We start from the raw sequence: 18,054 nt of genomic DNA, 5'->3' as shown, positions 1-18,054 counted from the left end.
AGCGGTGCCATCGGCAATTATGTGGATCATGAAATGGTTTTGAGGATGAATCTAACTCTTTGTCCCAAGGCTGTAAAGGACGTCATTACTACGGTGGATGGTACGGAGATAGCCTCCGGGCCAGTAACGCATACCACTCAAGAGGTGACGCTAGTAAGTCAAGATGGACACCATGAGAAGATCGTGTTCGATGTGATCAAGGCCCCTCAGTTTCAGATTATTCTAGGAATACCTTGGTTAGAGAAACACAATCCTCTGATCGATTGGCGAGCAAGAACGGTCCAGTTTCCAGAATGTGTCTCTACTTGTCACCCTCCACCTGGTGTTGCACTGGCAGCAATTTCTTCAGAGACTCCCCAGTTACCTCCCGAATACCTAGAATACCAAGATGTTTTCCGGAAGGATCAGGCTAACTCTCTACCTCCTCATAGGTCTTATGACTGCCAGATAGACATGATACCTGGATCTACTCCTCCTTGTAGTAGAATTTATGCCCTCAATGAGCCTGAGAACCTTCACCTTCGACAATACCTGGATCAATACCTGGCAAATGGGTTTATTCGTCCTTCCAAGTCCCCTGCTTCTTCAGCTTTGTTCTTCATTCCAAAAAAGGAAGGAGACCTTAGAACTTGTATAGATTATCGCTCCCTGAACCAGATCACCGTTAAGAATAGATATCCGTTACCTTTGATCCCTGAACTCCTGGACCAAGTCAGAAAAGCATGCATATATACAAAGCTGGATCTTAGAGGAGCTTACCACTTGGTACGAGTAAAAGAGGGCGATGAATGGAAGACGGCCTTCCGCACCAAGTATGGGCTATTTGAATATCAGGTCATGCCCTTCGGACTTTGCAATGCCCCGGCCGCCTTTCAATATTTTATGAACGATGTCCTCAGAGAGCTCATAGATGTGTGTGTTGTTGTTTACATTGACGACATCCTCGTTTATTCTTCATCGGAATCTGAACATCGGAAACACATGAAAATGGTCCTCGAAAGATTGCGTCAACACAAACTTTTCGCTAAGTTGGAAAAATGTGTTTTCAACGTGACTGAAGTTGAATTCTTGGGATTCATATTATCACCTGGCGGAGTGCGTATGGATTCAAAGAAGGTCGATGCAGTTCTCAAATGGCCATCACCATCCTCCGTAAAAGGTGTGCAAAGCATGTTAGGCTTCGCTAACTTTTACCGTAGGTTTATCCCCGAATTCTCTCGAATAGTCCAGCCCATCACTGCCTTGTTAAAGAAAAACAAACGTTTTGAATGGTCTACCGAGGCGGAACAAGCTTTCCAGGATTTGAAGACTAAATGTATCTCTGCACCAATCTTAAAACAACCTCGCCCCGAACTCCCCTACATCGTGGAAACTGATGCTTCAAGCCTTGCCATGGGGGCAGTTCTATCACAAAAGGACCCGGTAACCAATCAGTTGCATCCCGTGGCATTTTGGTCCCGCAAATTCTCGCCTCCTGAAATCAATTACACGATTACTGACAAGGAACTTCTGGCTATCAAGTCTGCCTTTAAGGCTTGGCGGCATTATCTGCTGGGGGCCCGACACACCGTTACTGTGATTACGGATCACCGAAACCTGCAATATTTGAAAACCGCAAAAGCCCAATCCTCTAGACAACTCCGTTGGGCATTATTCTTTGCCGAGTTTGACTTCATAATTACCTATCGACCTGGTACAAAGAACGGTAAAGCTGATGCCCTTTCTCGGATGGGAGTGGAAGAACACTTGATCAACCCTAAACCTGTACCAATCATTCCTGAACAAAGAATTCTGGGTGTAATCGCCACACAATCCATAGAGGAAGTTAAGGATAAAGCCAGGCAACTTGTAACTCCAGCAGACATACAGAATTGGCATCTGCAGGGAAAGGACTTTGCAGTAAAGGACAACTTATTGTATTTCCAAGAACGATTATACCTACCCAGCACAGATTTACAGAAAAAAGTAATCTCTTGTTATCACGATTCTTTAATGGAAGGACATCCCGGTATGGCCAAGACCTCAGAAAAGATCAAGCGCTACTTCTGGTGGCCGTCTTGGAAAAAAGATATCAGAGACTTTATAATGTCCTGTGGAGTATGCGCCCAAAACAAGAGTCAAAAGGAAAGACCAGCAGGCCTCTTACGCCCTATTGACATCCCACCTCGCCCTTGGCATACGCTTTCTATGGACTTCATCACCGATCTACCTCCATGCTCCGGATACAATACGATTCTAGTAATCGTGGACTTATTCTCCAAGATGGTGCATTTCATTCCGCTCAAAGGCTTGCCAACAGCAGCAACTCTGGCCCGAGAATTTCTCGAAAACATCGTCCGACTGCACGGTTTTCCTTCGGTTCTAATTTCGGATCGAGGTAGTCAATTTATTTCTCATTTTTGGCGAAGCTGCTGTCGGTCGGCTCAAATTGATGTGAGACTATCGACCAGTCACCACCCTCAGACCGACAGACAAACCGAGAGGACCAATCAAACTCTGGAACAGTATTTACGCTGCATGCTGCAACAAACGGAAAAAACTTGGAAAGACATCCTTTGGATAGCCGAATATGCCTACAATAACTCTGTCCATTCGGGAACTGGGAAAACCCCGTTTTTTCTTTTGTACGGCAGTCACCCTCGAACCTCAGAGTTGGATCCCCTCCAAGATCTTGAAACACCAGCAGTAGACTACCTGCATTCTACAATCACCCAAGCCTTTAAGGAAGCTGTTTCTCACCTTCAAAGGGCTAAAGAACAATACAAGAAAGGAGCAGATCAACATCGGAAGGAAGCCCCTCAATATCAAGTAGGGGATCAAGTCTGGTTATCCACCAAATATCTACCTCTAAAAGGGCCACGCACATTCAACCCAAGATACCTTGGTCCCTATTCCATCACTACCATAGTAAACCCAGTAGCGGTCAAGTTGGACTTGCCCCCGCACATGAAGATACATCCGGTCTTCCACGTCTCTCTATTAAAACCCGTGCAACCTCAAACCCGACTAACTAAATCTCCAAAACCTATCCTAGTTGATGGAGAACTCGAGTTTGAAGTCAAAAGCATTCTGGACTCCAAGATCTCCAAATCTAAACTATTTTACCTAATTGACTGGAAAGGCTACGGCCCCCAAGAGAGATCCTGGGAACCTGCTGAATATGTCCACGCTCCTCGCCTAATCAAAAGATTTCACCGAACATTTCCTGACAAGCCAAAACCCCCGGAGAAGCCCGGTTTGGGAGGGGCCTTGAGGGGGGGTACTGTCATGATCTCTGCTTCCAAAAGGTCAGGGTTTTCCCAACTCCCTTGGAAGCAGATCCATAACCCAGGTTCCGAGTGCCAACCAGTCCCAATTGGGACCTTTTGGACCCAGTCCTGGCGCCAGTGGCACCAGGCTCATAAATATGCCCAGTCCCAGCGCTGGAAGCGCCGGGCTCATAATGCTTGGGTGGACTTACCTGCAGCAGACCATGCTGCTTACTTGCCTGCCAGTTGAGCCTCTGATCCTCTTCTGTTTGGAACTACTTTTCCTGTTGGGTGGGGCAGGAGCCACTCCCTAGATTCAGAACACTGGAACTCTTCTGGAAAGCAGGAACTCTTTTCTTACCTAGGCGTGGCTGTGGAAGGAGACACCTAAGCACTACAGGAGGCTATTTAAACCACACCCGATGGATGAATCTTGCTTTGCTTTATTCTGCATCCTCTGCAGCAGAACGCTCATCGTGTCTTCTGCATCTGATCCTGGGCCTAAGGAAAAAGGCTTACCATCCTGAATCCAGTCTTCAGCAACACCTATAAAGACAAGAAAGAACAGGTTAGCATTACGGTCTTCAGTGACAGCTCTTCACTTACCTGGTCCATCGGCTGTCACCAACGCCTCGCGCTGCATTCCGGCATCTGAAAGACAAAGGCTTACCTACTCTTCGTGCGCTCCGGAGGTCTTCACACTGCATTCCGGCATCTGAAAGACAAAACAAGGTGCGTTTAAAGACATTGGGGAACTTTAATACTCACGTGCCATTACTCCTTTCCACATCTAACCCAGTGGGTATTCCGGCACCCTGCAGCCGCTCCGAACTTGTACCTGCAAAATAAAAAGACAGTTAGAGCGCATCGTGAAGCAGGCAACAAGCGCTTACTTACGTGCTTCCAGGCGCTTCTATTCATCACACGGGCTCCATCTTCAACTCACTTCAGCCCGTCATCCGCCATCGCCGGAACCCTGCAAAACAAGAGACATCATTACTAAAGACTTTAAAGACATTAGGATTACTCGAAACTTACCGTTCGTGCAGTAAACGATGGACAGCAGTCCTCTGAAGTCAAGAGGCCTGCTCCCCTTATCCAGTGAAGAAACTGGTTACAGCACCCTGCCCCGAGGCAGATGGAGAGCACGGCGTTCACTTACCTAAGGTGAGAGCGTTAACCTTTGGGGTTCTACAGGAGAAGAGAAAGGGAAGAAGAGAGAGACATTCAATAACCCAGTTCCTTAATCCCATATTTTCTATCTGCAGACATCTTACCCTTCGAGTCAGACATACAGTGCACAGAGGTCCAGCCCAAAGAGCCAGCCGTGTGTTACACATCACCTTTGAAGATACGGTATACGCCCAGTCAAGACCGGCGCCTCTACGGGAATCAGGTGAGCGTTACAAGGAAGCCTTGTCCTGCTTTATCTTGACTGACATTCTCTAATTGCTCTGTGTCCTTGTCTCCCTCAGATTCTGCATCAGAGCTCTCTGATGATGTATTGGGTGTACTCCCTCTTGATACAAGTTTAGTGAATTGTTTATATTTGTCTTGGAAGATATAAACTTTGTCTTCTCAATAACCTCTGCCGTCTCTAAAGATTTTTCTAAGTTTCCAAAGTTTAATTTCATCTTGGTAGTCTTTCAAGATTCATGCATCTTGAGGTAATTCTTCTCTTTAGTAACCTCCAATGCTTTAGCATCTGTTGTTTCCTGTTTGATGGTTGTGATCTGTTCCGTTATTCTTGTATGTTCCCTTGTTGCATGGTCCACTAGTAGTTCCAGTATGTTTTTGGAGCTTTGGTTCACATTTTGTTCCCACATTTGCGCCAAATCTTTATCCTCGTCTCTTGTAAATTCTAGAAAAATCAGAATATGTAATCCCCTTGGGATCTGTTCTTTGGTAAGGTAGTTCTTAAGCGAAACCATCTCCCAATACTTATCTATTTCTTTGCGTGATGCTCTCTCTAGCTTGATAAATTTGTACCGTAGGTCATTTTTAGGGGTACTGATTGGGAATGCACGTGCACTCCTTCCTTTGGGAGTGAAAAGATTGTTGGCTGCCTCTTCTCTGTTTTCAAGGTATTCTGCCATTTGTCCACGTAGATGTATGTTTTGTTATCCTGGTCAGCGGGGTAGTCAGTATCAGATTTCAAAAATGAGAACGTTTGAGGAACTGCTGGGGGGGATACCGACTTCACTACCACCGCGCCGCTATATTGCTTCTTCGAATGTTGTGGCATGAATGTGAAGATGCAACAGATGCTTTGGTTTCTCTGCTTCGTTTAATGTAAACAAGATTGGGTTGACTACACATGTCAGTCATGCTAATAAGAGACATTTTTTAATCTAGAAGGGGTTTAACCCGTGATGAAGGTTCATACTATTTAAGATTGAGACTAAGGAATGCAATCATGGTAAGAGGTGGTGCCCCACCGTTGGAATCTACTTATTGTTGCAAGGCTCAAATTTGATAATGCTGATATTTGTGTAAATTGGTTACATTTATACATTGTCGATATTACAACAATATAGTAATATGAATGTACCCTGACATAGAGAATACTGTGATAGCGGCTATGTAAATGATAGAAGATCACAGTTAACATCTATTAGACAGGATGCCTCGCTAATTTGTTCGTATGCCCACCAATAACGACATCTAATAGAAATTTCTTATGCTTTTTTCCACTTTTACTTTTTCTGAACATTCCTTACTTTCCTACCCTGACCCCCTCCCGCATCTACGTGGAATGTATATTAATGCTTGTTTAAACTAATATGCTTACATTCATTGTCTTATAATATGATGCATTTTTGCAAATTGAATAACATGAACATTGACAATGAAATGCAATGACTACAATTGTGTTTTCAAAATGTTATGGTATATATTTTGTGTTGAAGACTTGCCCTGATTTGAAAAAGGCAATGGGTTTGCTGAAACACGTGTAATCATAGAGGGCCAACAATTACCTTTGCTTTTTTCGTTAACATTAAATATGAATTGATACAACTACAAATGGTACAACAGCACAAATCGATTATACTTTTTTGGCGCATGCTGACTTGTGAAATCAACCCAATCTTGGTGTACAAGAACGAGTGGACATTACTAATTATAACACTTAGGCATGTGGCTGTCTAGCAATCACACAGTTAGTTTTTTAAACAATGATATCAATTAAAAGCATATTCCAACTCCACGTCATCACAATCATAGCCCACGCCCTACAACATTCCTGAATGACATGGCAAAACTACCACCCGAGACATTTAAATGTTATACACTTGCTCCCATAGGACGTGATCCACTTTATAAAATAAATTCACAAAACAGAAGTAAAAAATTATGCATTGACTTGTTCTCAAACTTATTATGCACATAACACAGGAAAAAAAGAGACTAAACATTAAAAAAAATCACCCGAAATACTTTGCTTGCGTTTCTTTGGGTAGATGTACTCTTTTTTGGGGGGCGGGGGGCAGCTGATGAAATGCACATGTTTTGGCGCAAAATGATGCTCATGTCAGCATTTGCAGATATGAAAATGTGCATCTGACAGAAGCGACCAAAACGTGCGCATATCAATAGACACGCCATTAAATGCCCACCGATTTGCGCCACAATTGGCACACCTTAGTGCACTGGGTATTATTTTATGCTAACTTGCGAATTGGCTATCTCCAATGAAATGCACCATGGCACAGGTACATCTTTTATTCTTGGCTCATCTCATTGAGATGCCCACTTTTTGGAGACTCTTGCTCCAAGAGAGCAAACCAATCATGGCAGGTAAAACAAGATATTCAATGCAAGGAACAATCCTGGACATGCCTAGTAAATAACGAATGGCCAAGACATATACAACAAGGTGGAATGCATCTCTCTGCAAAGGACAAAGGATGGGGGAGGAGAGAGAATGACCTATTCTTGTCAAGGCCTAGAGGGTGTTAAAAGGCCTACATTTTATTTGTTATTTATTTTATTGTTCATTTATAACGCGCTTTATACCAGCAAGTGGTTTCTAACAGGAGGATCGGGGTTCGAACCTGTGTTGCGCTACATTGTCTTGCTTCCAAGACAACACATTGCCCCTGAGCTATCCTCCCTCACCTAAAAGAACTGTAAAAGAGCCTAAGGTCTTGGAGAGAGCCTAGAGAATTTCACGCTTTTGATTATGTGTTAAGTGAATGATGCTGACCAGTAGACTCTTCAGAGTTGGCTCATTAAGAACTTGACATTGTGAAAGTGGGTGACACACTGAGTAGTAACAAAAGTGTGTTAGAAGTTGGGAAAGAATTATACAACAAAGAGTTCTCAGAGAAACGTATTATATCCGAGGCCGAGGAAGGGATGAGGGAACTACCGCGCTGTAGAAAATTCAGTCTCCTGAAGAAATGGCAACTGTGAGTAACCTGGGGAGAGATTGGTACTTGACAGCCAGTACTTCTGACTCTTCCACAATGCCTATCAGCCTCTTCTGGCCAGAGACATCTTGTTTTTTTTCTCCAGAACTGCAACTCCCAAAATACACATGGGTGCAACAATGGACTGTGATTTTTCCTGCAAAACAGAAATAACACACCAGACCTACCAACACAAGATGGACCCCAGGGAAATGGTAAGGCATAAAACAAACTGAGAATGAACTTCATGGGAAGCCGCAAAAATCCTTCTCAAATCCACTAGGAAATTAAACTCAAGAGCAAATGGAGAAAGCCACAGATGAAAAGCAGCCTGAGCACATGGCTGGCACCCTCGAAATGGAGATTGAAAAGGGACGGGTTTAAAACCCACCTTCAAGATTTCCAGAGGAAGTCCTAACCCCCAAAGGGATATCTTGGCCAGAGACTGGCCAAGTGGATCATGTGGCCAGGGAGTCTAATGGGAGCCGGGACGAGAGTTGGAAGGGGTGGGCTAGGATATAAAAGCCCAACCAGCCCAGAGTAGAGTGGAATATGTCCGAGTGAGATCAGTTTAAGCGGTGATGGATCAAGAACAGATAGCAGATGGTGGAGCAGCATGCCGAGGAGGCTGTGGCAGTGTCCTGAGAGAGAGTATTGTGTGTTAAGAGTGTTACCAGGTGATTGTAGTCTGGTGACGGGGTGTAAAAGGTGAGAGGGTGAGAGCGAGAAAAGGACCGATAGAGACACAGGGTGAGAAGTGTAGGGAGATTTAGTAATGTGTGGCAGGAGAGTGGGGGAGAGTGGAAGGTGGTAGTGGGGAGAGAGGAAGCAAAAAGGTAGCGGGGAGAGAAGTGGAGTGTGTGTGTAAGATTAGGAGATAGAGGCATAGACAGGGGTTATTGCGGTGGAAATATAAGACAGGAGGGGTGCAGGTAGAGAGAGAAGTACAGGTTGTGCAAAGGTGACAGAAGCCAGGGGAGGGATGAGGAGAGGGAGTAGAGAGAAGCGAGAGGTGAATGAAGGGTTACAGGTAGAGAGGGAGAATAAGATTATCAAGGTGGACAGGAGGAGATCGATATAGAGACAGGGATGATAGAGCATCAGAGGGGGAGAGACTGTAAAAAATGCCCAGTGACATCAAGCAGTCAAAGCAGACTGGAAATATCCCTTAGAAAGCCCTGGAGGGAGATCGAGAGAAAATGTAAAAGTCTTTAGGTTTCCCCGTCAAAAATAAATAGATTTCCACAGTAGGTGTTGCCTGGATGTAGAGGGCATCTGGGACAGTCTGGGGCCGTGACACCTGCGTTAGGGTGAGGGGAGCGCACAGGGTGGTGGAGAGAGGCGTAGGGACCCCCCCTTAGTTTCAAGCGCTGCAGTCTTCCTAGACCAGATGCTTAAAATGTTAATAAAACATCTTACATCTTCTATCTTGGTCTGTGGGTTTGTGAGGCTATCTGTCACATCTGCCTGGCCCGATGGGTATGTGTGCGGGAGCCTCAGGGGGCCGAGCCCGACCAACCAATATGTGATGTGTGGCCTAGAGTGCAGCATGGGGAGGATACCCTGACCTATCCCAAGTGTCTGGGCAGGAGACAACCACATTGAATCTACTTTCGCTACTGGCACTTTTAAGTATTCCAAATGGGAAGGAGTGACAATCACCTCAGCCTGTGTACATGCAGCCCCACAAGACCTCTGTATTGATATTTGAGAAGGCGTGTCTTGCTCAAGCACCCTAGCCCATGAGCAGGACAAGAATAGTTGCCAGCCTTGCTACCCCTCATTTATGAATTCCCTTTATGTTTCATTTAACCTACTTATGACTAAGTTTCAAAATGGCAGAGCAGTCTATTAAAAGCTTGGTCCATGGAGCTGAACGCCTAGCATGTCAGCTATTAAACAAACCTGAACTCTTGTTGTGTAACCAATCCAAACTAGAAGCAATGAGCAATCACATGTTCAAGACTTGGACAAAGGCCCAACCCGGGGAGAGGGGAGGTGGTGGGGTAACAGCGTCCTTTAATAGTCTGGAGATAGCTACAGAGGTGCTGGTGTTTCGGCAAGGTGCAGGAGCAGGTGGACACGGAGCGACAGCTGAAGGTACAGGCGGAAGTAGAAAGGTGATAAATGATAAAATGGAGCTGCAGAGAATAGAGATGAGGTTGGAGGAGACCATCAAGTAGGAGGGGAGAAGAGGTAGGGAACATCCAGGAGGGAAGCGTACAGAGGAGGTTACAGGAGGAGAACACTAAGGAGGAGTAGAAAGATAGAAAATATAGAGGAAGGAAGGAGGAACGATCAAGGATGAAAGGCCAATAGTTGTAAGAATACAAAAAGAATACAAAGAGAAGACTGAAGGGGTATGTGGAGGTCTCTGGAGACGCACAAGTCAGCAACAATCAGACAGTAAGACAATGCCAGTTTACCCATTAACCGATATAAGTAGAAGAAGGAATGAACTTGTGGTCAAACAGCAGGTAGGTCAGCCAATAGACAGCCCTATGGCCAAAGGTAATGTCTACAGACAGGCCCCACAGGCACAAGTGAGATTTGGTTCGAAAAGAAGGGAAGAGAAATGGGCTTCAGTAAGAGGATCAGACCTGCAAGACTGGGAATTAAAGTAGGACCTAATCCGGAACCTGAAGACCCTCCTGGCTACCACACTTCTGGAAGAGAATATAGGTGACCTTGCTCCAACAAATCTTGGACATTCAACAGGTGTGAATGTTTTACCTAAAAGACACTACACAACCAGAAACTACAGGGAAGGGAGGCCAACCTGAGACTAGGACATCACCCAACTAAGCAGTGTTGCACCTAATCGACTGAGTGACACTACAGAGAGACATGAAGAGACTTTTTTTAAAGCTTTCTGAAGCAAGAAGGTTATTTGATATGCAAGTGTGACCAACTGCTTTTCAGTTCTCCAAGTTTGCATTTAGTGCAGAATAAAACCTTTTGAACCAGAAACTAATTGCGCAAACTGTAAATATGCCATGATGTGCCATCTAGTCATAATTGAAATTGTCAATGATCTTTTAAGTAGGCATGAAGTCATTTGATAACTGCCTGTTTACTGGAAACCAGCAACAATTGGCGAATCCAATACGATGTACACTGTTAATGATGTCCTAGCAAGTTTAAAGTATGTTAAACAAAAGACAAAGATGCCTGAAAATACTTGGTGTGTTACAGTAGCCCTGTCACTATACTTGTATTCACTTACTTTCACATTCCTTACATGACAAATTGCTTCATGGTGCTTTGAAGCAACGTCTAAAACTATTGGAAAGATGGCATGGGTGGGCAAATCGCATTCTGTCCTAGATGTCCAATGGCAATGCCTCCCATTGTTTAGTTAATTATTAATTAGTAGTTTGGTATTGCACACAACAAACCGGCAATAGAGCACAATTAGAAAAGATACAGAAGAGATATCGAGTAGTATAGAGGGGAAAAATGATAAGGATCACTTCAAACATACAAGACCAAGGACTAAAGTTCAATGTTGTTATCCAACATGAACATGGTTCCAGTGGTTTACGAGAGATGGGTCCTGAATCTTAAAGACTGGGCTGGCACGGTCTCTTCATTTCAAGTCAATGATCAATTAAATACAAATTTTTCCATGTTCTTTAGGGTAGTCCCACTGCCGGGGCAGCTGGAAGTTGGAAAACACTTAAAATGTTTAACGTCCGCTTGGTGCAACTATAACACCCACTTGGATTATTCTTTAAATTAATATTTAGTTAAAAGTACAATTATTTAATTTATTTATATGGCACCATTAAACAAACTTACCGTTTACTTATAATTTTAACAGCATATTCCTGGCTAGTTTTCTTGTTAAGACATTTGCGACAGATTGAGAAACTCCCTTCTCCCAAAGGTTTGTGTTTCAGATCCAGTTCATAATGCTGATAAAATGGAGAGTCCTGTCAAGAAACAGAGCACATTTAATTATATTAAACATATTCACAGAATAAGGAGAAGCGAGACCATTGCTGCTAGACAGTGATGGACTCTTTAAAATATTGTACATGTTCTTAAGGCGCACATCCTAAAGAGACTTGCCTTTTGATTTTGAATGGTAGTTGCAAACAAGAAATACTTGTTAAATACAAATATATATTTAAATTCCAAAAACTAGATATCTCCTGAAAATGTACAGTGGTTCCATCATTTACATACTACTGTTCCTTTCTTTCTGACTAAAGTTTCAATCTGCTCTAAACAAGCAGATACTGTTCAAAACATGTCCTGTATTTCTCCTGACTCACTGTAGAAGGGTACTCCGGACCCTCTCACCAAAGTTCGGCTTAGCTCCCAAAGTTTGATCCTTGAAAAATGAATTCCTGTAGTTCAGTCACTTGTGTGTCACAACCGGATTTGAGCCTATGGGTTCTCTCTTGTTCGCCCCTCCAGGGTATCTTGTTCTGTCTCGTCTCTCTTAGACCAACTTGGTCTATTCAGCCTCGTTGGCCATGGGTTGTGCAATGTTCTCACACCCACCGGGATTCCGGCACCTCATAGCACCTCGTAGGTTACTTGGCCTTGTTGACCGTCTGCTTATGCACTGTTCTCACCCCCTCCAGGGTCCCCAGTCTATCAGCCCGCCGTGGGCTATTCTGCCTTGTTGGCCATTGATCTGATAAAATGTTCTCACTCCCACCAGGGACCTTTATGTAAAGGTGCACTGAAAACCCCAGTCAAAGTGGAACAGATAGGCTGGGAAATCCTGCACCCAATAACAGAAATAGTCAAAGCAAATGTCAAAGCCTGCTTTATTAATAATCCAGATAAAGCAGGGACAGCAGATAGGCACCGTAAGTCTCAAAAAAGCTCTCAGAGATTCTAATAGAGAACAACTTATAAATGAAAAGCATGTCATTACCGATGTCATACTATAATCTTGGTTACAAAAACCTGCGGGGGTTAAGGGAAGGGTCAGGAAAATTGTGTACATATATAAAATATAGGGGTTAGTCTCTTCATTGGATATATCTATCTGATGTCTCCAACTTAAACCATCCCTAAATTGATAAAGATAAAAAAGACATCTGGCCGCATTATGAGTGTGCCAGTCCGGTAACAATGGTGCCGGTAAGCCTACCAGCACCGTTGATACCGGACCGGCACACTCCTGAGTCTGTGGACGGCACCCGCCCGCAGACCTTCACGGAAGAACTGGCACCGTTATAAAGGGTGCCGGTGCTTCCGTCATCCCCACTGAGACCTATCGGAATGGGGATTAACGATTTTCCAGCGCCTGACCTCCAGTAACACCAGCCGGACTTGTAATGAGGCCCGTCATCTCTAGACTGGGTAATTGGCTAATGCAACATGTACTGTGCGGCATAACATTGAGAGTTGTGATTGGTTGGCATCTATCTTACCAACCTTCAGCACTTGACAGGTCATGAACCCATGAGCCGAAATGGGAGTAGTGCTAGGGAGGTCCGCGAACTGCCTTCTTCCAATTAAATAAGATACCATCCCTTACTCCTAGGCCATCAGCCAGGGCCTCCTAGCTTTGTACTTGGCCTTGCCGGGCACCTTGATTTTGAGAATTTGTGGGGAGTCTAGGCAGGTGCCTATCTGTGTCTGGAGCTAATGAATAGACAGTGTCTTCTAATTATAGGTCACATGTGAGACCATATTCTGAATTATTTTACCATGCTTTTAATACGATTGTAGCGAATTTGAGCGCAAGTGTTATTACCTTCTTTGACCAATGGAGACTTAGTCAATCTGTTCCTTATACAGTTTTAGGCTTATTAATCAGCACCTGGCATTAAAAGGCTGTTTACAACTTAATCTAAAAGAAAAATGTCTTACGCTTTGAGAATTATCAACCTGTGTTGCTTCCTGAACCATCCATGTACTCCTTAATGTCTATGTAACCTTGGAAAGGAGCCGCGCAGCCACTGTCTGCCCTGCACAGATCTGCATTTCAGTGAATTAAACAAATTAAGCTTCTCTGCAGTCCCAACAGTCTCCCATTCGGTTCAATACAGACTCCGATGTCCATTTTTATAAAAGATGTCTGTTCATTACCATTGCGTTTCTGCGTTAGCAAGCTGTCTACGTGCATTGTTCACAATGCAGTTCAGAGTATGCATTGATTGTTGTGTTCTTCATGTCTATATGGTGCAAGCAACATTCTTCGTGCATAAATGGCCTCCGTTTCTTTATGTTGAGTGCATATTTGCTTCGGTCCAGTGCATGCGTGTGTGTGTGTGTCAGTTAACCGTGAGTTTGCTTACTCTTACCATGTTTAGTTACATCACGTTAATTTCTTCTTGTATTTGTCTGGGATAAGGCTGATATGGCCGCCGTAATGCATAGCGTTTTTCACATGCACGATAAAGGGATGGGGAATGGCAATTGCCATGGATAATATATTCATTTATCTCTCAACATTGCCCCCTGTGTTCAAAGCATCGACCACACCCTCATTCTTGTCCTCCTCTGCATAAGGTACTTTGGGTATCCATATCTTAGTCACCGGGCTCATGTTGCCTGCACGTCTTATGTGTCCATCTATACTCCACGGAATATAGTAGCATTCCCCTACTGGTTTGCAAAATACCCAACATCCAATATAATTTGTCCTTGTCCTTCCCACTGGGTTCCTTAGGGCACACCTGGTGGGAGACCCACTTGTCAGCCAGCCTGGCCAGCTTAAAGGGATCTAAAATGTTCTGGTCAGCAACATACTGACGCAGCTCTGGACAACAGGCTTCAGAAAAATGCTCAAAAAACTAAAAGGTGGGACAATTCAACAAACTTTTTTACTTTGTAACCATCAATCCACCCCATCATGTTCATATGTGCGGCACTGACCTAGTCAATCCAAATGTGGCAATCAAAGCAGACTTCATGCACTCATACTCATCCCTTTCTTCCACACTCAGTTTCAGAATACAGTCATACCCAGTCTGAGGCACTCTGCTTAACAAACACTTAGCCCAATCTCTTTTATCAACATCATGGATTCCACAAGCCATTTCAAACGCTTCAATCCATTGGAGGTTATCAGAACCCTCAACATACACACCAACCAAATATTTCATAAACTTGGTGGCAGGGTACCTGACACTCTCAACTGGTTTTTCTGAAGTCTCCACTATAGCTGTCTCTAACTGGATTCTTTGACATTCAGTGTCCCTATCGTGGAGTATCACTTGCTGTGCCAACTCCTCTTTCTTAAATTCAGCTTCTGTTTCCAACTTTTCATATTCAAAGGCCAATTTCAGCCTCAATAATTCAAGTTCCAAGGGATTCTCTGAAGAAACATTGCTGGGGTTTGGAGTAGAGGCAGCAGAAGTGGTGGCACTCCCGGAAACAGATTCAGTAACAACCCCAGGGGCAGGGTCCACAATGGTTACATCCCCCTCCCCCTTCAAGAGCTTCAAAATCAGTCTGGTAGTCCACCAGGGCAGCTATCAACTCAGCCCTAGTCTGATCTTCAAAGTCTAACTCTCTGGCTTTACAAGCACCCTGGAGAGGCTCTAAGCTCATCCTAGTCAATTTACCATTTGAAATAGATTCCATTGCTTGCAATGTAGTTATCTAGTGGTGCACAACTAAAACCTCAAATTCACAAAGTGTGGATATTTTGTAAGTGGCAAGGTTACACATCGATTCTTAAAACCATTAGCATCCCACCGCTGCCACCAGTGTAAAGACTGGAGTTTTTTTTCTGTACTCCTGCCCTCTATATGGCAGAGTAGAAGCACAGAACACCCCAGCCAAGATTCTCTATAAGGTAGCTATGGACGAGCAATCAAGGCTTAAGCTCTCAGCAGGTGATGCAGGCTGGTTGTTAAGTGTAGTGTAGTCCCCAAGCCCCCACAAAGGAATGTCCACACACTAGGTAAGTGATAACACAGTTCTTTATATACATAAGGTTCAAGTTATATACACATACAGTAACAGACTTTGTGCTCAGGCAATACTATAATAATAAATGTACACTTTCTATGTGGTACCACAATTACTCTTTGACTCCTTTAAAATACACCAACTGCTGACAGCTTCAAACGGCATACAAATCAATAAAAAAAAGGTATAAATCATAGACTTGGGAGGAAAGCAAGTGGGTTAAACAATGGCAGAATACTTTGTCCCGTTTACCAAAGAGACAGTTCTGTGTGAGGATTCCCCCACCTGGGCAATCTGTAAATAAAGTATATTGACAAGCCCAGTCCATGTATTGTTTGGCACAGTCTTATTTCCTTCCACAAATGTTCTACTACCCCAATGTACCTGGTTTAGCAGAGTTTGATGGGTCGTCGAAGGAATCCTTCTTGAGTGAACCCCCTTTAAGGCAGGAGCCACGGCTAGTCGAGTTTCCATAAAAGAAAGGGTGAGCAATGCTGTCGAGGCAGCAGCTTCGGGCCTTGCGGTGCTCGTCGACGATCGGTCGTGGGCGTCCTGCGAAGATGAGGCATGTGGTGCACCTCGGCAACGATAGTTAGTTGCTGCAAAGTGTCAATGAAGTACGTAGGCCCAGCAAGGGTGTCGGGTCGTTGGCATCTGGCGTCGGCGATCTGGACTCAGCATGGCTGGCTTCGGATCTACGTTAGCGTCTTTGAGGACTTCTGGTGGCGGGAAACCCACCAGCGGATTATCCTCGGTTCGTCAGCGTCCTTGACTTTCTCCGGCAGGACAAAGCGGTCGACGGTGATGAGCAAGGGAGTCCTTGGTTCAAATTTCGTAGGAAATGTAGCATTATGGCTCCAGTCAGTGAGGATGGTCGTCGACGGTGATGGACTTCAATGTCCGGGCCCTTTACTTCAGATTCCTCGGTGGTCCCCGTCTTCGGTCGGCAGCCGTTTAATGACTGACTTCCAGGGAGCCTTGGTGAAGGTTAGCTGGTGCACGATGTTCCCTCGTAAAAAAACGTTGTGTTATGGGTGTCTGGTTTCTAGTATGTGACACAGAGAATGAGACAGCCCTGCCCGAAACTAGTATGATTGCAGTGTGGAGTGCTGAATGGCTGGGTGCTTGTCCAAATCCACATTCCGTGTTGTGAGTGTCTGGATGGAGAATAATAGCCTGAATGCACTGTGAGCCCGATTGGCTGCCTGCCTGACTGCCTGAATGACTGGTTGCCTGAGTGTGACCCAGCAGAGTGAATGAGAGACCGAACAGTATATCTGGGGGCCGCTCACTGATGGAAATCGTTCAGAAGCTGAAGTCGAAACTTGATGCTTACCTTGAAGCCCAGCTAGAAGAAGAAGGCTTTGCTGCTGCTTTCCTTTGCCGCAATCCGAAAGTTGTGTGTTTCCAAGAACTGACCCAAGAGAGGACCTGGCTAAGAGACCTCTTGGGGACGGTCGACCCACATGGGAGACAGCCACCCGAGGCCAGGGACATCACCACCGACAAATCCTGGAGCTCTGGCTCAGCTGCGTTACAGAATTTCCCTCTGGGAAGGGATGGCACCCTACCGGGGCTACCTGGGACAGCCGCTGCACTTGGGAATGGTCGCCCCATATGGGAGACAGCCGCCCAAAGACAGGGACATTACACCCGCCCATCCTGGAGTGCTGGCTGGGCTGCGTTATAGAATTTCCCCATGGGGAGGGAAGGGGACCCTGCCTGGGGCTCCCTGGCACTGCTGCCTTGCTTCAGACAGTACACCCACATGGGAAATGGATGCCCACGGCTGGGAACATCACCTCCAACCGTCCTGGAGTTCTTGCTGGCTTGTGTGCCAATACCTCCCCAAAGGGAAAATCTGTATGTTACCCCAAATGTGACCTACATTTAGTCACTGCTTTAGGCACTATACACTTTTGTAACCTGCAAAAGTCATCTACCCTTCAAAAGGTCTGCCTGTGCTCTTTCAAAAAATGTATGCTTGCCATCCCTCACCACATTTGTTTTCCTTATTTACACATGCTAAGTACGTCCGTTTAGGCTGCAAGCATAAAACTCTGGTATACCATGGCTCAGTTTTTGGCTTGTGGTATTGCTTGTTTTGTAAAACATCACAAAAAATGTGTGATTTCCTAAGTGGAAGAGTCGGGGGAATGTAGCGAGGCATTGCTTTTCTCAAAATTCACAGAAGCCATTGCCTTACATGGCCAACCATGCCCACCACATACCTTTTTTATCTGTCATTTTTCCAATTGTCCCCCCAAACTATAGGACTTTTCCCTACACAGTTGTTGCCTGACCTGCGCAAATCACGCCTTCCTAAACTTGGAACTTTGTCTACTTTGCAGAAATGTATGCCTTTCCGTCTTCGCATTCAGCTTTCCTACCCTCCTTTTCCGTTCCGGAAACGCATGACCTATTGGACAAAAAGGGCAAAATCGCCTACCTCTCACAAAACGGATGGTAACCATTTAAAAATATGTTATTTTGGTTTCCACTCAACC

At 44.8% G+C, this 18,054-nt stretch overlaps 1 protein-coding gene across 2 annotated transcripts in view; it reads right to left on the bottom strand.

Moving 5' to 3' along the window:
- The window catches only part of RPS6KA5 (ribosomal protein S6 kinase A5), a 1,757,411-nt gene that overhangs the window by 543,780 nt on the left and 1,195,577 nt on the right, over positions 1-18,054 (bottom strand). For both annotated transcript variants that reach the window (XM_069637449.1, XM_069637450.1), the window contains one exon: positions 11,462-11,595. In XM_069637449.1, the coding sequence (XP_069493550.1) occupies positions 11,462-11,595 (134 nt within the window). The remainder of the gene's footprint in view (positions 1-11,461; positions 11,596-18,054) is intronic.

The sequence above is a fragment of the Ambystoma mexicanum genome, chromosome 14 (assembly GCF_040938575.1).
Source record: "Ambystoma mexicanum isolate Mex_15411 chromosome 14, UKY_AmexF1_1, whole genome shotgun sequence".
In the NCBI taxonomy this organism is placed as follows: domain Eukaryota; kingdom Metazoa; phylum Chordata; class Amphibia; order Caudata; family Ambystomatidae; genus Ambystoma; species Ambystoma mexicanum.
The sequence above is the reverse complement of the archived record's forward strand: the minus strand, read 5'-3'. Positions and strand labels throughout refer to the sequence as shown.